Here is an 18,616-nt window from a genome sequence, read left to right as displayed (position 1 = left end):
GTTGTGCTCTGTGCAAAATTCTACCAGGCGGCTTCCTCTTTCATTTATTAGCCCCAATCCATATTCACCTACTATGTTTCCTTCTCTCCCTTTTCCTACTACCGAATTCCAGTCACCCATGACTATTATATTTTCGTCTCCCTTTACTATCCGTATAATTTCTTTAGTTCATCATACATTTCTGCAATTTCTTCATCATCTGTGGAGCCAGTTGGCATATAAACTTGTACTACTGTAGTAGGCGTGGGCTTTGTGTCTATCTTGGCCACAATAGGGCGTTCACTATTCTGTTTGTAGTAGCTTATCCGCACTCCTATTTTTTTATTCATTATTAAACAGACTCCTGCATTACCCCTATTTGATTTTGTATTTATAACCCTGTATTCGCCTGACCAAAAGTCTTGTTCCTCCAGCCACCGAACTTCACTAATTCCTACTATATCTAACTTCAACCTATCCATTTCCCTTTTTAAATTTTCTAACCTACCTGATCGATTAAGGTATCTGACATTCCACGCTCTGATCTGTAGAATGCCAGTTTTCTTTCTCCTGATAACGACATCCTCTTGAGTAGTCCCCGCCCGGAGATCCGAATGGGCGACTATTTTACCTCCGGAATATTGTACTCAAGAGGACGCCATCATCATTTAACCATATAGTAAAGCTGCATGCCCTCGGGAAAAATTACGGCAGTAGTTTCCCCTTGCTTTCAGCTGATGGTAATACATATTCTTACCATATGACATATTCTAAACCAATGTATAGTATGATAATCGCCAAGACTACAGAAAGAGAGCGGACATGTTAGTGACCAGACGCATAGTTCATAATTTTGTGAAAAAAGAAAAGGGGAATGAGAGAGATATCAACAAGAATCTCCTGCTTTACAGTTCAACATCATGATCATGGAATCATGATGCACTGGTTTTCACACTATGCTTGATGTTACACGTCTTCAGATTGGACCATTCACTGTTCCTAGTTTGCTTCTTTTTTTCACAGTTCAGTACACCTTCTTTCTGATTTCATGTGTGATCTGTGTTCAGTTTTTGATGGCCTATCCACCTGGCCATTTTACAATTAAATTTGAGGAGGGGTGTGGGGGGGGGGGGGGGGGGGGAGGTGCAGTGGGGTGTTTTCCCTTACCAGCAGCAAATTATCTTTCTTCCGGCAGTAAGATGCTTATGTTAGTATTGACTCATACCCTTGCTTGTACACATGTAGTTATACCATCCATGAAAAGCCATATGAGTTTATTAAAAATGAATATACATTAATTTACAAATGGCTGAAACTTTTAGAGTGAAGTTATTCTGAGATGTTTATGAATGTATCCACAGAATTAAACATGCTTTTCCAGTACTGCTTGCATTTCAATAGTTGTTGCATGTTTTTTTTTTAGTCCACTCACGTGCTTTTTTTAAATTAAAATTTTAAGACAGTACAAAGGGTAGTCATGAGATTGTAATACACATAAACAAACAAAAAATTAACTATATAACTATGTTTTTAAGGTGATGATTGTAACTTAGTGACCCCCCTTCAGAAATCCAGAAGATTCATGGTTCTGCCTGCTATCTTCTGGCTGTCCATATTCTTCTTTATGTTCATTCTCAGCAGTCATTCTGATACCAATTATAACAATGGTGTAGTTGGAGAAGGTGGTTACAATGACTTCTCCATTGAGGCTGGTTTACAATGATTAGTGTGTGGTGCAGTGAATAATTTGCAAATATTTGCTGCTGACTGCATGCCTCCACCACTGTGTTGCTGTGCTCCTGGTGACAGAGTGGTCATTAGCTGTTCTTGCAAGGAGGTCAGGTTGCGTCCCACTCCTGGACTCAGAGTGTAGTGGTCTTCTGTTGACACCCCGGTGTGGGCTGAGATGCCCTACTCTTGGAATGATGGCTGCCCCTGGTGCCCAAATGCTTAGGCAGTAGTTCATGTCCTGGGTGAGGCAGAAGTGTCTGCGTACTCGGTGTGGTGCAGATTACCACAGGATGCCTTGCTGTTCGAAGATGACAAGCTAGTTCATGTGTCCTTAAATGGTTCAAATGGCTCTAGGCACTACAACATCTGAGGTCATCAGTCCTCTAGACTTAGAACTACTTTAACCTAACTAACCTAAGGACATCACACACATCCATGCCCAAGGCAGGATTCAAACCTGTGACCGTAGCAGCAGTGTGGTTCCCAACTGAAGCACCTAGAACCACTCGGCCACAGCGGCCGGCCTGTCCTTAAATACTGTTTCTCTGTGTTGTTGTCACAATAGCACTGGCATTAGTGGGTCATGCAGAAAGGCATTGCACTGTTGGTTCTAAATTTTGTTTATAACTTTAAGCCTTTACAATTCTTTGTGATCATGCCTTTTGCTTACCTTTGATGAAATCAAAATAAGGTTTTCAAGTTATTACATGCATCTCTTCAGTTTAAACACAAATAAAAAAATAGAGAAAAAGAAAAAGCACACAGTTGTCAATGAAAACGTTTGTTTATTTAAAATAAAATTTATGATCATTCAAAATTAAATGAAAATTATTGAACAAGAATATTATTTGCTTTTTACCATCTACTGAATCACATTTCTTGCTGCTGCTGCTTATCATTACTACTGATATGGAAACAATCTGCTCCAGACTTCCATTCGCTCTTGATATAGATTTTCCTTCAATACCAATTGGGAGTCAATATCCAGATATGTTAGTTTTTCTGGTTTCATAGGTTCCCAGGTAATGTTACTTGTGACTGAAGAACTGGATGGTGTAGGATTTCTGAGACACAATAATCATGGACTGCATTAGTCATCATGCATAGAAGTTCAGAAGAACTTATTTCATGTATTTAAATAACAACTTCTAAAAGAACTGCAAAAGGCATTTAACCACATTCATCTGTCTACAAGAGAAAGTTTTTAAAAAATTTAAGCATCTGCTAGCAAACAGCTCCTCAGAATACTCCTTAGTTAGAGGTAATGCAGAAAATGAAACTGCAAATTAAAACAATTAAGGAGCAGAGGGCCAAAGTGACTGCTTTGAGCAGGCTATTCATCTGCCATTACCAACAACTAAGCCTAACTGCTGTGTATGTAGTCACATTGTTCACAGCAATGTATCACCAGGGGGCACCACCTCACAAGCACACTCCGTGCCAAGGGTCGCTCTGTTCTGATCTGTTGCCACCTAATTATGATTATGCCAACTGAACCTACATCTACAAGATTAATCTTCATTACGCACTTAGGGGCCTGGCAGAGGGTTTTATGAACCACCTTCACTCTAACAACATTTGGAAAAAATGAACACTTAAATCTTTCTGTTCAAGCTGTAATTTCTCTTATTTTATTATGGTGATCATTTCTCCCTAAGTAGACTGGTGACAATAAAATGTTTTCATATTCAGAGGAGAAAGTTGGTGATTGACATTTTGTGAAAAGATCTCGTCCCAGTGAAAAACTTCTTTTGTTTTAATGATTGCCACTCTAGCTCACTTGCCATATCTGTGACACTATTTCCCCTGTTTCATGACAATACAAAACGGACTGCCCTTCTTTGAACTTTTTTGATGTCTTCCATCAACCCTATTTGGTAAGGATCCCACACTGCACAACAATGCTCTAGCAGAGGACAGACAAGCATACCTTAGGCAGTCTCTTTAGTAGACCTGTTGCATCTTCGAAGTAATCTGCCAATAAAATGCAGCCTCTGGCTTAACCTCCCCACCACATATCTGTGTGATCGTTCCAATTTAAGATGTTTGAAAATGTAATTACTAAGTAATTTCTTTTTGTACTCTCGTGGATGACCTCACACAAAAGTCACTTTTTGAACCATACAGATACTTTGTCTAAATCATTTTGCAGTTGGTTTTGATCTTCAGACGACTTTATCAGATGGCAAATGACAATATCATCAGCAAATAATCTAATAAGGATGCTCATATTGTGTCCTCAATCGTTTATATAGATTAGGAACAGTAGAGGTCCTATAACACTTCCTTGGAGAATGCCATGTGTCACTTCTGTTTTTTTTCGATTTTCTGTCAATTACTATGTGCTGTATGTGCATGTAAAATGATAAGGGGAGTGACTGTCAGGAATGGCAGAAGACATTCCTTGTTGTCGCATTAAAACTGCCAAGGGGAATGGGGTGATTATGGGAAGACACCATCTGTCACCTGCTGCACTCCAGGCACTGCTACCATTAAAAATGTGCACAGTAATATTTTGCCTCTAGGGGTAGCTTAATGTAGGCAGCACTTGGAGATAAATTAATATCTTTCGATTAGTGCCGCTTTTCTCTGCTTCTGGCAGCACATGCAATAATTTTATCACGGACAAACAGTACTGTGACAGTTCTGACAGCAAGTCATGAATCCAGTCCACAACTGAAGCAATTCTTGCATGGGCATGCAATTTGATTAGAAATCTTTTTTGAGGAATGGTGTCAAAATCGTTTTGGAAATCAAGAATATAGAAACAATTTGAGGTCCTCTTGTAATGAAGCAGGTGGATTCTTCTAACTGTTATGTTATCTCCCCACCATATTTATTGTTTTTTCCCTCAATTTTCATGATGTCTCCAGCCTTGTTATTCTTATGACATTTGCACAGTACCTAAAGTTCCAAATATTGACCCAGGGTTTAACCGACTTAACTTTATTATCTGTTAGCTTAGAGCCTGTTGCTTTGCTCACATAGACTGTATAGGATGCACAGATATCTTTGTTTGTTTTTAAATCTAATCTTTATGTTGTTCACAAATTGCAATACCTTCTAAGCTTTTCATGCTAACTGATGCCCTGGTAGCAGAGTCTTTTCCGAATGTACTTCTGATCAATAAGCAATTCTGGTAGCCAGAGTTCAAGGTTTAGTTAATCATGCCTTTTGCACTCTTGTGGAGATATTTCCATATAAACTTTTGTGCTCTAGCACATATTTCTTTGTATCTAACTGAAAAGTGAAATAATGGTTTTCACGGATGTAGCTTTAAATTTTTTTTAATATAACGAAATATGTTCTTAAAAATTTTTGTCCTATTTCACCCCCTTACACACTGAATTTCCAAAAACACTGAAACATATTTTTATTATTTGTAACTGAGAAGTCAAATACCAATTATCATAGATGTAGCTTAAAAAAATATCTTTCTCTGATTGAGAAACCAGATACCAGTTTTAATGGGTATAGCTTCAAAATTGCCTTAATAGCATGTTTTCAAAAATTATTTCATCTCATATTTCACTCCCTTAGGGACGGAATTTCAAAAAATGCCTTCGTAAACAACACCTACAATATAAGACCTTTTCCAGATTTCAAGTTCCTGTCCCTAGTGGTTGGTGCTGGGTAATGTCGAGTCACTGAATGTGAGTCAGTCAGTTGTAACATTGCCATATAAAGATTACATTCCTTCAGTTGTGAGGAGTTGATGAGCTAGCTAATATACCTAAAAACCATGCTAATTACATATCACCAGTAATAAAATTCTGCTGTCATTGTTCGTTTGTAAACATATACCTGATTACTGACTTCCTAATAAAGTAGATGAGACGTTTAAATAAGGAATGTATTCTTACAACCAATGATGAAAACATGCTGCAACACATGCACTCATTTAATTCCAAAATAATTAAGATCATTAGTTAAAACACTGTTACTGATAAAGAATCCCACATTTAGACAAACTAGCCAGTGTAATTCAATAGAAATTATTGTTGTATTTAATAGTTCTGTTCAAAACAAATCTCCATCCACTATTCAGTTATTTGGAAATGTAAATCTTTAATAGTAATTTATCAAGATCCAATAAACAACAACAGGTAAATTCAGTTTTAATTATTATAAACTTGGAAGCCATTTTAAGTCAGTCTGTGGTACGTTTGAAAGAGCATGACTTCTGTCAACCAATACTGAGAAATGTACTGCAGGCAAGGTAGTATATAGTATATCAGAAAATGTATTGTGATTTTCTAAGTTTTGTCTCCAAGAGTTCACCCCATGTTCGTTGACTACTTTTAATGATTGACTGTGAACTTCTAATTAATATTATGAACTGTGTTAATCATTCAGTGATAAGTAAAGTAATGCAATCTATGACAATAGTATCTCACTGTGAACTGTATTATTTCACAATGATAATTAATGTGCATGTAGAGTTTATACAGATTTGACTGCTAGATCTGGAAGATCATGTATTAAAAATTTCATACAGTGACTGTTAAGTAACTGTTTGCCACACATGAATGTTTGTGAATAGTTACTTCAGTGTTAGGTTACTGCACTCAAACAATCAGATTATAGGATATCAACCAAGTGTAGTATGTGGCTAACTGTTTATCTGTTCATAATTTAAGTAGAAATCAAACAATGGAAAATCCAGGATGGAATGTAACACTATTATGAGAAGGAAAGTTGCCACTCACCATATAGTGGAGATCCTGAATTGCAGATAGGCACAACAAAAAGACTCTCACAATTAAAGCTTTTGGCCATTAAAGGCTTCGTCAGCAATAGACACATGCACATGCACACACACTCACACACACACACACACACACACAAACACACACACACACACACACACACACACACACACACACACATGACTGCAGTTTGTGTGAGTGTGTGTGTGCATAGTGTGTGTATTGTTGATGAAGGTCTTAATGGCCAAAAGCTTTAATTGTGAGAGTCTTTTTGTTGTGCCTATCTGCAACTCAGCATCTCCTCTACATGGCGAGTGGCAACTTTCCTTCTCATAATATTGTCATAATTTAGGTAGAGAAGACATGAACTGGACATAAACATTAGTTCATTCAGCAATCAAAGGGCAATTACAGTGTTTGAACTGTAATCTTGGTGTAGACTACATCATCGACAATAGCCTACTTTTGACAACCTCTTTTCAGCCAGATTCATCAGGACACAGCTGCCGGAGCATACTTGTGTAGGAAATGGTTAGGTTACACCTTTTCAATAGCACTCATAACTTCATGAGAATAAAGAAATCGTCGTGTTTCACTACAATGATACTTTCTGAATTCATGTTGGCTATTTGTGAATAAATCCTTTTCTTCCAGGTAACTAATAATGTTTGAACACAGTACATGTTCCAAAATCCTACTGCAAATCACAGATTGATGCCAGTGATCTGCATGTGTAATTCAGTGGATTATTCCTATTTACTCTTCTTGCTTTAGTGATGCTGTGATTGGTAATATTACCACTGGCATTACACAACGAAGGTATTCATATCTTGGCACTGGTGTACTTTACATATAAACAAAATCCCTTTTGTTTTCTGTAAGATTTCATTTTGGAAGCTGTTAAAAGCATCTTTTATTGAAGTCTGTGCTAATTGTAAGTTTTGAGTAAAATATTGCCAGTCTTGGTAGATTTTGTGTGCTTTTAAATTTGGCAGTAAGTTTTGAGTAAAATATTGCCAGTCTTGGTAGATTTTGTGTGCTTTTAAATTTGGCAGGCTTTTTAGTTGTTTCTGCAACAGTGCTCTGACTTGTTTTATGTACTATAGGGTATCAGTATCATCTTTTATTAATTTATTTAATATAAACTTCTCAATTGCCACAGATACTATACAGATAGGGAAAAAAAATCGGTAGCACCACACATAATATACAGAGAATAATGAAATTTTGGGAATACATTTGTCTAGGTAATATAATTAAGTGATTAACATACCAAGATCAGCAGTTAATACCAGTACAATATAAACCGTTATAAACCTGAAATGGTGGTTCATTAATAACCAATGGGACTGCCATAATGTTGAATACAAGTATGGAAATGTACATGTATTGTGGTGTACAGGTGACAGATGTCAGTTTGTGGTATGGAGTTCCATGTCTGTTGCACTCGGTCAGTCAATACAGGGACAGTTAATACTGTTGGTGGAGGAAGCTGGAGCTGTTGTCTGATGACGTCTCTTATGTGCTCAATTGGAGAGAGATCTACATCTACATCTACATTGATACTCCGCAAGCCACCCAATGGTGTGTGGCGGAGGGCACTTTACGTGCCACTGTCATTACCTCCCTTTCCTGTTCCAGTCGCGTATGGTTCGCGGGAAGAACGACTGTCTGAAAGCCTCCGTGCGCACTCTAATCTCTCTAATTTTACATTCGTGATCTCCTCGGGAGGTATAAGTAGGGGGAAGCAATATATTCGATACCTCATCCAGAAACGCACCCTCTCGAAACCTGGCGAGCAAGCTACACCGCGATGCAGAGCGCCTCTCTTGCAGAGTCTGCCACTTGAGTTTATTAAACATCTCCGTAACGCTATCACGGTTACCAAATAACCCGGTGACAAAATGCGCCGCTCTTCTTTGGATCTTCTCTATCTCCTCCGTCAACCCGACCTGGTACGGATCCCACACTGATGAGCAATACTCAAGTATAGGTCGAACGAGTGTTTTGTAAGCCACCTCCTTTGTTGATGGACTACATTTTCTAAGCACTCTCCCAATGAATCTCAACCTGGTACCCGCCTTACCAACAATTAATTTTATATGATCATTCCACTTCAAATCGTTCCGTACGCACACTCCCAGATATTTTACAGAAGTAACTGCTACCAGTGTTTGTCCCGCTATCATATAATCATACAATAAAGGATCCTTCTTTCTATGTATTCGCAATACATTACATTTGTCTATGTTAAGGGTCAGTTGCCACTCCCTGCACCAAGTGCCTATCCGCTGCAGATCTTCCTGTATTTCGCTACAATTTTCTAATGCAGCAACTTCTCTGTATACTACAGCATCATCCGCGAAAAGCCGCATGGAACTTCCGACACTATCTACTAGGTCATTTATATATATTGTGAAAAGCAATGGTCCCATAACACTCCCCTGTGGCACGCCAGAGGTTACTTTAACGTCTGTAGACGTCTCTCCATTGATAACAACATGCTGTGTTCTGTTTGCTAAAAACTCTTCAATCCAGCCACACAGCTGGTCTGATATTCCGTAGGCTCTTACTTTGTTTATCAGGCGACAGTGCGGAACTGTATCGAACGCCTTCCGGAAGTCAAGAAAAATAGCATCTACCTGGGAGCCTGTATCTAATATTTTCTGGGTCTCATGAACAAATAAGGCGAGTTGGGTCTCACACGATCGCTGTTTCCGGAATCCATGTTGATTCCTACATAGTAGATTCTGGGTTTCCAGAAATGACATGATACGCGAGCAAAAAACATGTTCTAAAATTCTACAAGAGATCGACGTAAGAGATATAGGTCTATAGTTTTGCGCATCTGCTTGACGACCTATCTTGAAGACTGGGACTATCTGTGCTCTTTTCCAATCATTTGGAACCCTCCGTTCCTCTAGAGACTTGCGGTACACGGCTGTCAGAAGGGGGGCAAGTTCTTTCGCGTACTCAGTGTAGAATCGAATTGGTATCCCGTCAGGTCCAGTGGACTTTCCTCTATTGAGTGATTCCAGTTGCTTTTCTATTCCTTGGACACTTATTTCGATGTCAGCCATTTTTTCGTTTGTGCGAGGATTTAGAGAAGGAACTGCAGTGCGGTCTTCCTCTGGGAAACAGCTTTGGAAAAAGGTGTTTAGTATTTCAGCTTTACGCGTGTCATCCTCTGTTTCAATGCCATCATCATCCCGTAGTGTCTGGATATGCTGTTTCGAGCCACTTACTGATTTAACGTAAGACCAGAACTTCCTAGGATTTTCTGTCAAGTCGGTACATAGAATTGTACTTTCGAATTCAATGAACGCTTCACGCATAGCCCTCCTTACGCTAACTTTGACATCGTTTAGCTTCTGTTTGTCTGAGAGGTTTTGGCTGCGTTTAAACTTGGAGTGGAGCTCTCTTTGCTTTCGCAGTAGTTTCCTAACTTTGTTGTTGTACCACGGTGGATTTTTCCCGTCCCTCACAGTTTTACTCGGCACGTACCTGTCTAAAACGCATTTTACGATTGCCTTGAACTTTTTCCATAAACACTCAACATTGTCAGTGTCGGAACAGAAATTTTCGTTTTGATCTGTTAGGTAGTCTGAAGTCTGCCTTCTATTACTCTTGCTAAACAGATAAACCTTCCTCCCTTTTTTTATATTCCTATTAACTTCCATATTCAGGGATGCTGCAACGGCCTTATGATCACTGATTCCCTGTTCTGTACATACAGAGTCGAAAAGTTCGGGTCTGTTTGTTATCAGTAGGTCCAAGATGTTATCTCCACGAGTCGGTTCTCTGTTTAATTGCTCGAGGTAATTTTCGGATAGTGCACTCAGTATAATGTCACTCGATGCTCTGTCCCTACCACCCGTCCTAAACATCTGAGTGTCCCAGTCTATATCTGGTAAATTGAAATCTCCACCTAAGACTATAACATGCTGAGAAAATTTATGTGAAATGTATTCCAAATTTTCTCTCAGTTGTTCTGCCACTAATGCTGCTGAGTCGGGAGGTCGGTAAAAGGAGCCAATTATTAACCTAGTTCGGTTGTTTAGTGTAACCTCCACCCATAATAATTCACAGGAACCACCCTATGGCGCAAGTCGAGGAATCTGCAGCCCACACGGTCGCAGAACCGTCTCAGCCTCTGATTCAGACCCTCCACTCGGCTCTGTACCAAAGGTCCGCGGTCAGTCCTGTCGACGATGCTGCAGATGGTGAGCTCTGCTTTCATCCCGCTAGCGAGACTGGCAGTCTTCACCAAATCAGATAGCCGCCGGAAGCCAGAGAGGATTTCCTCTGACCCATAGCGACACACATCATTGGTGCCGACATGAGCGACCACCTGCAGATGGGTGCACCCTGTACCCTTCATGGCATCCGGAAGGACCCTTTCCACATCTGGAATGACTCCCCCCGGTATGCACACGGAGTGCACATTGGTTTTCTTCCCCTCTCTTGCTGCCATTTCCCTAAGGGGCCCCATTACGCGCCTGACGTTGGAGCTCCCAACTACCAGTAAGCCCACCCTCTGCCCACCAGTAAGCCCACCCTTGAGATATGGTGATTCAACAGACCAAGACAACATACTGACACTCTGTAAAACATGTTGGGTTACAACAGAAGTATGTGGCTGAAAATTATCCTGTTGGAAAACACTCCCTGGAATTCTGCACATGAACATCACCACAACAGGTCAAATCACCATACTGACACACAAATTTGTAATCAGCATGCATGGAATAATCATGGATTGCTCCTGCTATCATATAAAAGTGCACCCTAGACCATAACTCCAGGTGTAGGTCCAGTGCTTCTAACATGTAGATGGGTTGGTTGCAGGCCCGCTACAGTCCTCTTCCAATCAACACAAAATTGTCACTGGCACCAAGGCAGAATCAGGTTTTACCAGAAAACACAATGGATCTTCACCCTGCCCTCCAATGGGCTCTTGCTTGACACTGCTGAAGTCGCAAATGATGGTGGTTTGTGGAATGTAAGCTACAGGGAAACTGGCTCGAAGCTTTCCTTGAAGTAACTGATTTGTGACAGTTGTGTCACTGTAGTGTCAACTGCTGCTCAAATTGCTGATCCAGATGCAGTATGATGTGACAGAGCAATACAACAAAAACTATGGTCTTCCCTATCGGAAGTGCCACATGACTGTGTGGAGACTGGTCTCCTTGCGCCATACATTCTTGTGGCCACTACTGTCAGCAATCATATACAGTGGCTATATTGATGCCAATATTCATTTCAATATTGCAGGCCTGTTACATTACCCAATTCAAACAAAGTTAGGTGTTGATAATGGTGTCTTTGTCACTTTAAAGGCATTCTTGACTAACATTGATTCACCACATCCAATCTCATAGGTAACAAACGCTCATGATTGTTACAGCATTTATTTAAAGCAAATCCTATTTGCACACTCACAGTGGTGCTACTAGCACCATTCTTATGCAACTGGCACTAAATCTGAATATACATAATCTTTCAGATTCAGATTCTTTATTAGTCATTCAGCATTGTTACATGCAATAGACTTCGTCAGTTCACTTAACCTATGAATTTTACAAAAAAAAAAATTTTACATATTTAAGTTGATATTGGGCATTTCTAAAAATTCTTCTAATGAATAGAATGGATTAGTTAACAAGAAGTTATGAACATTGTCTTTAAATAATTTGTCAGGCTTGATTGACCCATTTTTAGACAATTTGTTATATATTTTAATTGCCATATACTTATGACTATTGTTAGTTTTAGCTAATCTATTTTGTGGCAACAGCAGAGAAGTACACGTTCTTGTATAGTAGCCAGTCTTTCATTTGTTACACTTAAATTAGGTAGTTCAGCAAGTATGTAGTTAACACTGTCAAGAATATATAAATTAATTACTGTTAAAATTCTATATTTAGTGAACAATGGTTTACAATGTGTTCTATTATCTACCTTAGCCATTACTCTGATTGCTTTCTTCTGGATCACCATAATTTCATTTATTTTTCTGCTGTTTCCCCAGAGTATTAACCCATACCTTAAAACAGATTGAAAAAAGGCAAAGTACGCTGTCCTTACGTACTCAAATGTCACACAACACATCAGTCTCTTCAACAAATATATAACTCTTGACAACCTAACCACTATGTGATCAACATGAGAGTTCCATGTTAGACTGTTGTCAAGTACAATACCTAAAAACTTTGCCTTTTTTTCTATTTTTGTAGTCTTTGATAGACTGAACCACATATTCTGGGTCTTTTCCTCATTTAATAGCAGACCATGATGTTGCATTTTCTTTTGCCAATTTCATATCACTTACAAGGTTATCAAGTACATGGTTTACAGATAGACAAGTTGTGTCATCTGCATACATATATGTCTTTACATCTATATTTCCTGGTAAGTCATTTATGTGTACAAGGAAAAGAAGTGGTCCCAATTTAGATCCCTGTGGCACTCCATGTTGAACCTCGAGTATGTTTGACAGATGACTTCCTGAACTCACCACCTGGTTCCTTTTATTGACGTATGATTTGATGAGTTTTAAACTTTTATCACATATTCCATAGTACTCAAGTTTAGAGAGCAGAAGTGAGTGGTCAACACAGTCAAAAGCTTTGCTCAGATCACATAAGGTTACCTGTGTGTGCGCATGGTCCTCAAATGCTGCTAGGATGTCTCTGACTAAGAGCTCTATGGCATGTATAGCTGACCTTCCTTTTCTGTAACCAAACTGTGATGCACTTAACATACCATTTAGTTCTAGGTACTCATACATCTGCTTATATATTATGCCTTCAAAGACTTTTCCTAGTACTGGAATTAGTGAAATTGGTCTGTAGTTTGCAGGATCTGATTTGACACCCTTCTTAAAGACTGGAGTTACCTTGGATAGTTTGAGAGGATCAGGAAAAAACCCTTCTATGAGACACAGGTTTATAGAATATGTTAATGGTGCTGCAATGTAATGTATGATTCCTTTCAATAGATTGTTTGAAATATTAAAAATATCTGTACTGTATGAATTTTTCATTTCTTTGACTATTTTAAGAACTTCATGTTGGCATACCTCTTTGAAGTGTTTCAATGATGATCCGGCCCTATTATGATTTAGGTTTGCTCTCTTCAGATAATCTATACATGTTACATTGGGTTTACTGATCAGCTTTTTGATATCATCAGCACAGCTTACAAAATATTTATTGAATGTATCTGCTGGTATTGGGACTGTCTTGTCGAAGTTTCTGACTTCACCTTTAACAGTATTAATTACTGACCAGGCTGTTTTGCATTGGTTTTTACTATTTTTTATGAAATTTGTGTTGTATCTTAGTTTCGCTAATTGCAACTCTTTCTTATACAGTTTCTTAGTGATTTTTTCGAGATCCTTAATTTCATTAGAATTGTTTACTTTGGCAAGGTGCTTCAACAGCAGTAGCTTATTTTTTAGATTCTCCAGTTCTTTGGTGTACCAAAATTTACCTTTTCTTGTTTTATGGTATTTCTTTTGAACAAGATGGGCTTTTAAAACACCTGTTAAGTAATTGTGGAATGTTTCATAAACTGTTTGGGCACTGGAATCTCACAGTTTTGAAATAATTTGTCCCAGTTTGTTATGCTCAACTGGTGTGTTAGTTTTATGAGATTGTGTTTTGTTAATATTAAGGTATTAGATTTTGTTAACTTTTGTTCAGCCTTGCTCTCATCCCCTTTTATAAAATGTCTTAACTTTACTGTTAACATGGAGTGGTCTGAGAAAACAAACTCCTTTACCTTGGTGGAGTACATATCACGAGCACAGTTGACAAAAGCATTATCCAAGCACGCTTGTAGTCTTGTTGGTTCTGAATTTACATGATGGAAGTTGTGCTGCCTTAGGATGTTCAGTAACTTATTTACACTGGGTTTGTTACATGTTACATCAAAGCTTGAATTAAAGTCTCCCCCAATTACAGTTACATACTGTTTCCATTTCGTTATGTAGCAGAGTACACTGTCTAAATTACCTAAAAAAGTTTTATCATCTGAGTCAGGGGAATGGTAGATACATACTATGATAAGTTTCATTATATCACATATGATCCCGGTAATTTCAAAGTGTTCCTCTACACATGCCCAATTAAGATCTAGTTCTCTGCACTCTATTTCATTTGAAACATAGATAACAGTACCACCATCATGGTACTGAGATCTGCAAAAACTGTTTCCATATTTATAACCTTCTGGTACATAGTATTGTATTTGTTCTGGTTTAAGCCAATGTTCTGATAGACATAAGAAAGAATACTTATTCTGTGGCAATGACTCATCCAGAATTTCAACTTTATTTTCAAGACCCTGAATGTTTAAAAATAGGATGTTGTTGTGACTTATCTGTGAGTTAGCAGGCTGGTTTTTCACATTTTTATTTTCTTCTTGGCTTGAAACCATAAAAAATTATCACTGAGTGACACAGATGTATTTTTCCTTTGGCTCCTCCTTAAGCATTGCTGTGTTGCTGCTCCAGTCGTTGTTGGTTCTGTTACTACTGCTGCTTCTGCTGATAATGATGGTGCTGCTGCTGTTTCACTTATTTCTGGTGTTTGTTGTTCCATAACTGCTGTGCCTTTCTGTGAATTATTAACATTTGGAGTGTTCACTTGCATTAATAAAATTTCACATTTGTCTTGGAGAGGTGTAGCTTCACTGATAGCAGATTTCACATTGGATTCTACAGGATACACACACTTCCAGTCCATGAGAGGTATGACTTTTCTATCATCACACTGCACATTTGAGATTTTATTTACAAGTTCTAAAATTTTGGTTACTATTACGTTTTTTCCAAGTACATTTAGATGGGAACCATGTGTTGTGTGAAATCTTTTCCCTAAATTGCTGATGTTCACAAATGTTACATTTTCAAACCGCTTGCAAATATTTTGCATCTCTTTATTTGCTGTTTCAATTTCTTTATTTACACAGGACCATTCTATCAAGTCATAACGGTGTGGCACTGAAAAAACAGTAACACTTCTTCCTCTCAGCTCATACAGTTTTCTTTTTAGCGCGATTAAGAGATCATTTTTTTCGTTCCTAGCTATATCATTTGATCCCACCAGGAAGATGGAAAAGTCCTTTTTGCTCAATGAGGAAATTTTTTCTTGACTCATTGACGTAGCAGCACTGAATTTTGCTCCTGGTTTTATTGTACAGTTAAAACTAAACTTCTGACTACTTGTACGCCGAAATTCAGCGGCTGTATTTCGTCCTTGGCCGTCGGCATACAGTTCAATCTTACCGGTACTTGCTGTTCCGAGATTGCCTGTTTCCTGCCTATCTTTGCAGTAAGCAAAGTCTTGTTTGGCACTATTTATTGTGTCTTTTTTGCTAACACATGTCGATATTGTCTCAGTAGAGCAGCTTAGCGGTGGAAGATTTTTCGTGAGCACTTTCGCATATGATCTTTTACTTAACTGCTGCTGAAATATTCCCTGTTTTACCTTATTCACAAAGTCGTTTGGTTTTCCACATGGTACACTCGCACTGTTAACTTCACTTTCACAATCCGTAGTCGAAAGAGCTTGAAAGTAATTTTCGTTCACTATATTTATGTTTCTTTCGCCGTTTTCTGTATCTTGTATTATCTGTTTGCGTCTTTTGTACTTCACTTCCGTCCAATTCTCCGACATATTCGTACTTTCATGGCGCGAGTTTTTCATGTTCCGTTCACTTTTTTCTTCTTTAAGTTTCTTGATATCCATCTTCAAGGAACTGATAATAAATTGTAAACTAGACACCCGTTCACTGAGCTTTGTAATTTCATCCTTACAACTGTCACAATTTTTCTTTTTCACGGCAAAATTCACACTTTTTCTCAGACACGCACAACGAATTTTTACACTAGCCTACCAATTTTTGTGTCTTGCACAGCTCCTTCTTGGTGCAGCATTTTTTTTTTCTGTCAGTGTATTTCCTTGAATTTAAGCCACATCTGGTCTGCACTCATAGTCAGCTGGGAAAGAGTGGAAACAGTCAAGTGAATTTTTATCTGCATTTTTAGGTGGATGTATTCTGCATTTACTTTTGGTGGATTTGGATGGTGTAGTGTTCAGTCTCGCTACAGCGACCTTGTGGTCACTAATCTCTGTATCTGTCAAGATGCTCTCTATTTGCTCAGAATTAGACTAGGTTAATATTTGTTCCACAGATCATGAATAAAATACTTTGTGATGATGTGGCACAGGTGTCAGTTTTTTTCTTTACATGGCATAACGTAATTTTTTAAACTTTATTTTAATGATTGTAAAATGACTAATTTATATCTAAAAATTTATCTATTGAGTAGGAGGAGTTGTCATTCAGAAATTCTTTGAATTTGTTTTTAAATGCTGGTTGGCTAGCAGTCAGACTGACAAAGATTTTTGTGGCATCATAATTCACCCTTTCCTGTGCCAAAGATAGATTTAACCCATAATAATGAAGAGCATCTAGTGTTGTAGCTATGCACATTGCTATTGCTTTTGAATTTGAATGGGTTATTGGTAACAAATTTCATAAGGAAATACACATGATGTGAAGCTACTGCGAATATCCGTAGTTCGTTAAATAAATGCTGCAAGATCATCTTAGGTGGGCTCCAGCTATTATTCGAATTACATGCTTTTGTGGGAGTACTTTTTTACTTAATGATGAATTATCCCACAATATGGTGCCACACAAAGGCAGTACATGAAATGAGGCACAGTGAGCTAATTTACTGTTATGTTTATTGCCAAAATTTTGCAATAAACCTTGCTGAAATTTGCAATATCTCTAATAGCATAAGCAGCTGAAGTAAAATGTTTCACCACATCATCAATGTGTTTCACCCAAAACAATCTTTCATTAATGCACATATATAAAATTTTTGAATGTACTGCCTTTGCTAGAGATTTCTGTTCAAAGTATGGTGTTATGCCACTTACTATACAGAATTGTATATACCGTGTTTTATCCAAATTTAATGAGAGGTGATTTGCATAAAACCACTTAATAATTTTCTGAAAGACATGATACACAATCTCCTCCACTAATTCTTTTCGTTTGGTGTGATTACTACACTTTTATCACATGCAAAAAGAATGAGCTTTATATATCTTTGTGAATACAGAGTGGCGTGTCACTAATACACAAGTATATTAAGAACAGTTAGGGACCCAAGACTGAATCCTGTGGTATCCAATTCTTCTCGAGTTCAAGGAATACGCTGCTGGTTTGCACATTATGTGAACTGTTTGTTTCCACCTTCCACACTTTTCCAGAAAAATATCAATTAAACCATATTGCGCTGTCCCCATTCATACCACAATACTTAAGTTTATCTAGAAAAATTTAATGATTCACACAGTCAAAAGTCTTTGAGAGATCACAAAAAATCCCAGTTGGTGATGTTCTGTTATTCAGAGGCTTTAATATTTGATCATTGAAGTATATATTGCATTTTCTGCTGAAATACCTTTCTGAAAACCAAACTGATATTTAGTTAGTACTTTTTTTCAACTATGTGGAGCTACTCTGGAATACATTACTTAATTTACTTCTTTTTAAAGAATTTTGGATAGAGCTGTCAGAAATGAGATTGGGCAATAGTTGTTGGCCTCAGACATATCCCACTTTTCATGCAATGGCTCAACAACAGTATATTTCAGTCTATCAGAAAAAAATGCTCTGTTTCAGTGAGCTAATAGATCTATGGCTGAGATTCTTACTTATCTTTTGCGAACAAGGTTTTAGTACTGTGCTGGAAATACCACCAATTTCATGCATACTTTTACTTTTGAGTGAGTTTACTGTTTTCCCAATTATAGAAGGAAGGGTGGGTACAATTTCAACTGTATCAAATTGCATAGGTATTGTCTCTTCCCTACGTACATCTTGGCCTTTTCTAATGAGCACTTGGATCCTGTTTTCTCTGTGGCACTTAAAAATTGATTATTAAAAATATTTTCTACTTCTGACTTTTCATCCAGTTCAATGGTAATACAGTCTTCTTGTGCTTTTGGTTGTCCTGTTTTCCTTTCAACAATATTCCAAATTGTTTTCATTTTACTGTCAGGGATGCTAATCCCAGACACATACCTTGGACTTATAATTTTCCTTCATACTATACAGTAGGTTTTATAATATCTGACTGTTTCTGGGTCATTACTCTTTCTTACTGTTAG

General features: G+C 38.0%; 1 protein-coding gene across 1 annotated transcript in view; it reads right to left on the bottom strand.

Moving 5' to 3' along the window:
• Positions 1-2,475: 2,475 nt before the first annotated feature.
• Positions 2,476-18,616, bottom strand: part of LOC126458269 (esterase E4-like) — an 84,012-nt gene continuing 67,871 nt past the window's right edge. Inside the window, exon 10 of the mRNA XM_050095195.1 lies at positions 2,476-2,774. Coding sequence (XP_049951152.1) covers positions 2,612-2,774 — 163 coding nt within the window. The 3' untranslated portion in view covers positions 2,476-2,611. The remainder of the gene's footprint in view (positions 2,775-18,616) is intronic.

Source organism: Schistocerca serialis, chromosome 2, assembly GCF_023864345.2.
Source record: "Schistocerca serialis cubense isolate TAMUIC-IGC-003099 chromosome 2, iqSchSeri2.2, whole genome shotgun sequence".
Lineage (NCBI taxonomy): Eukaryota > Metazoa > Arthropoda > Insecta > Orthoptera > Acrididae > Schistocerca > Schistocerca serialis.
The sequence above is the reverse complement of the archived record's forward strand: the minus strand, read 5'-3'. Positions and strand labels throughout refer to the sequence as shown.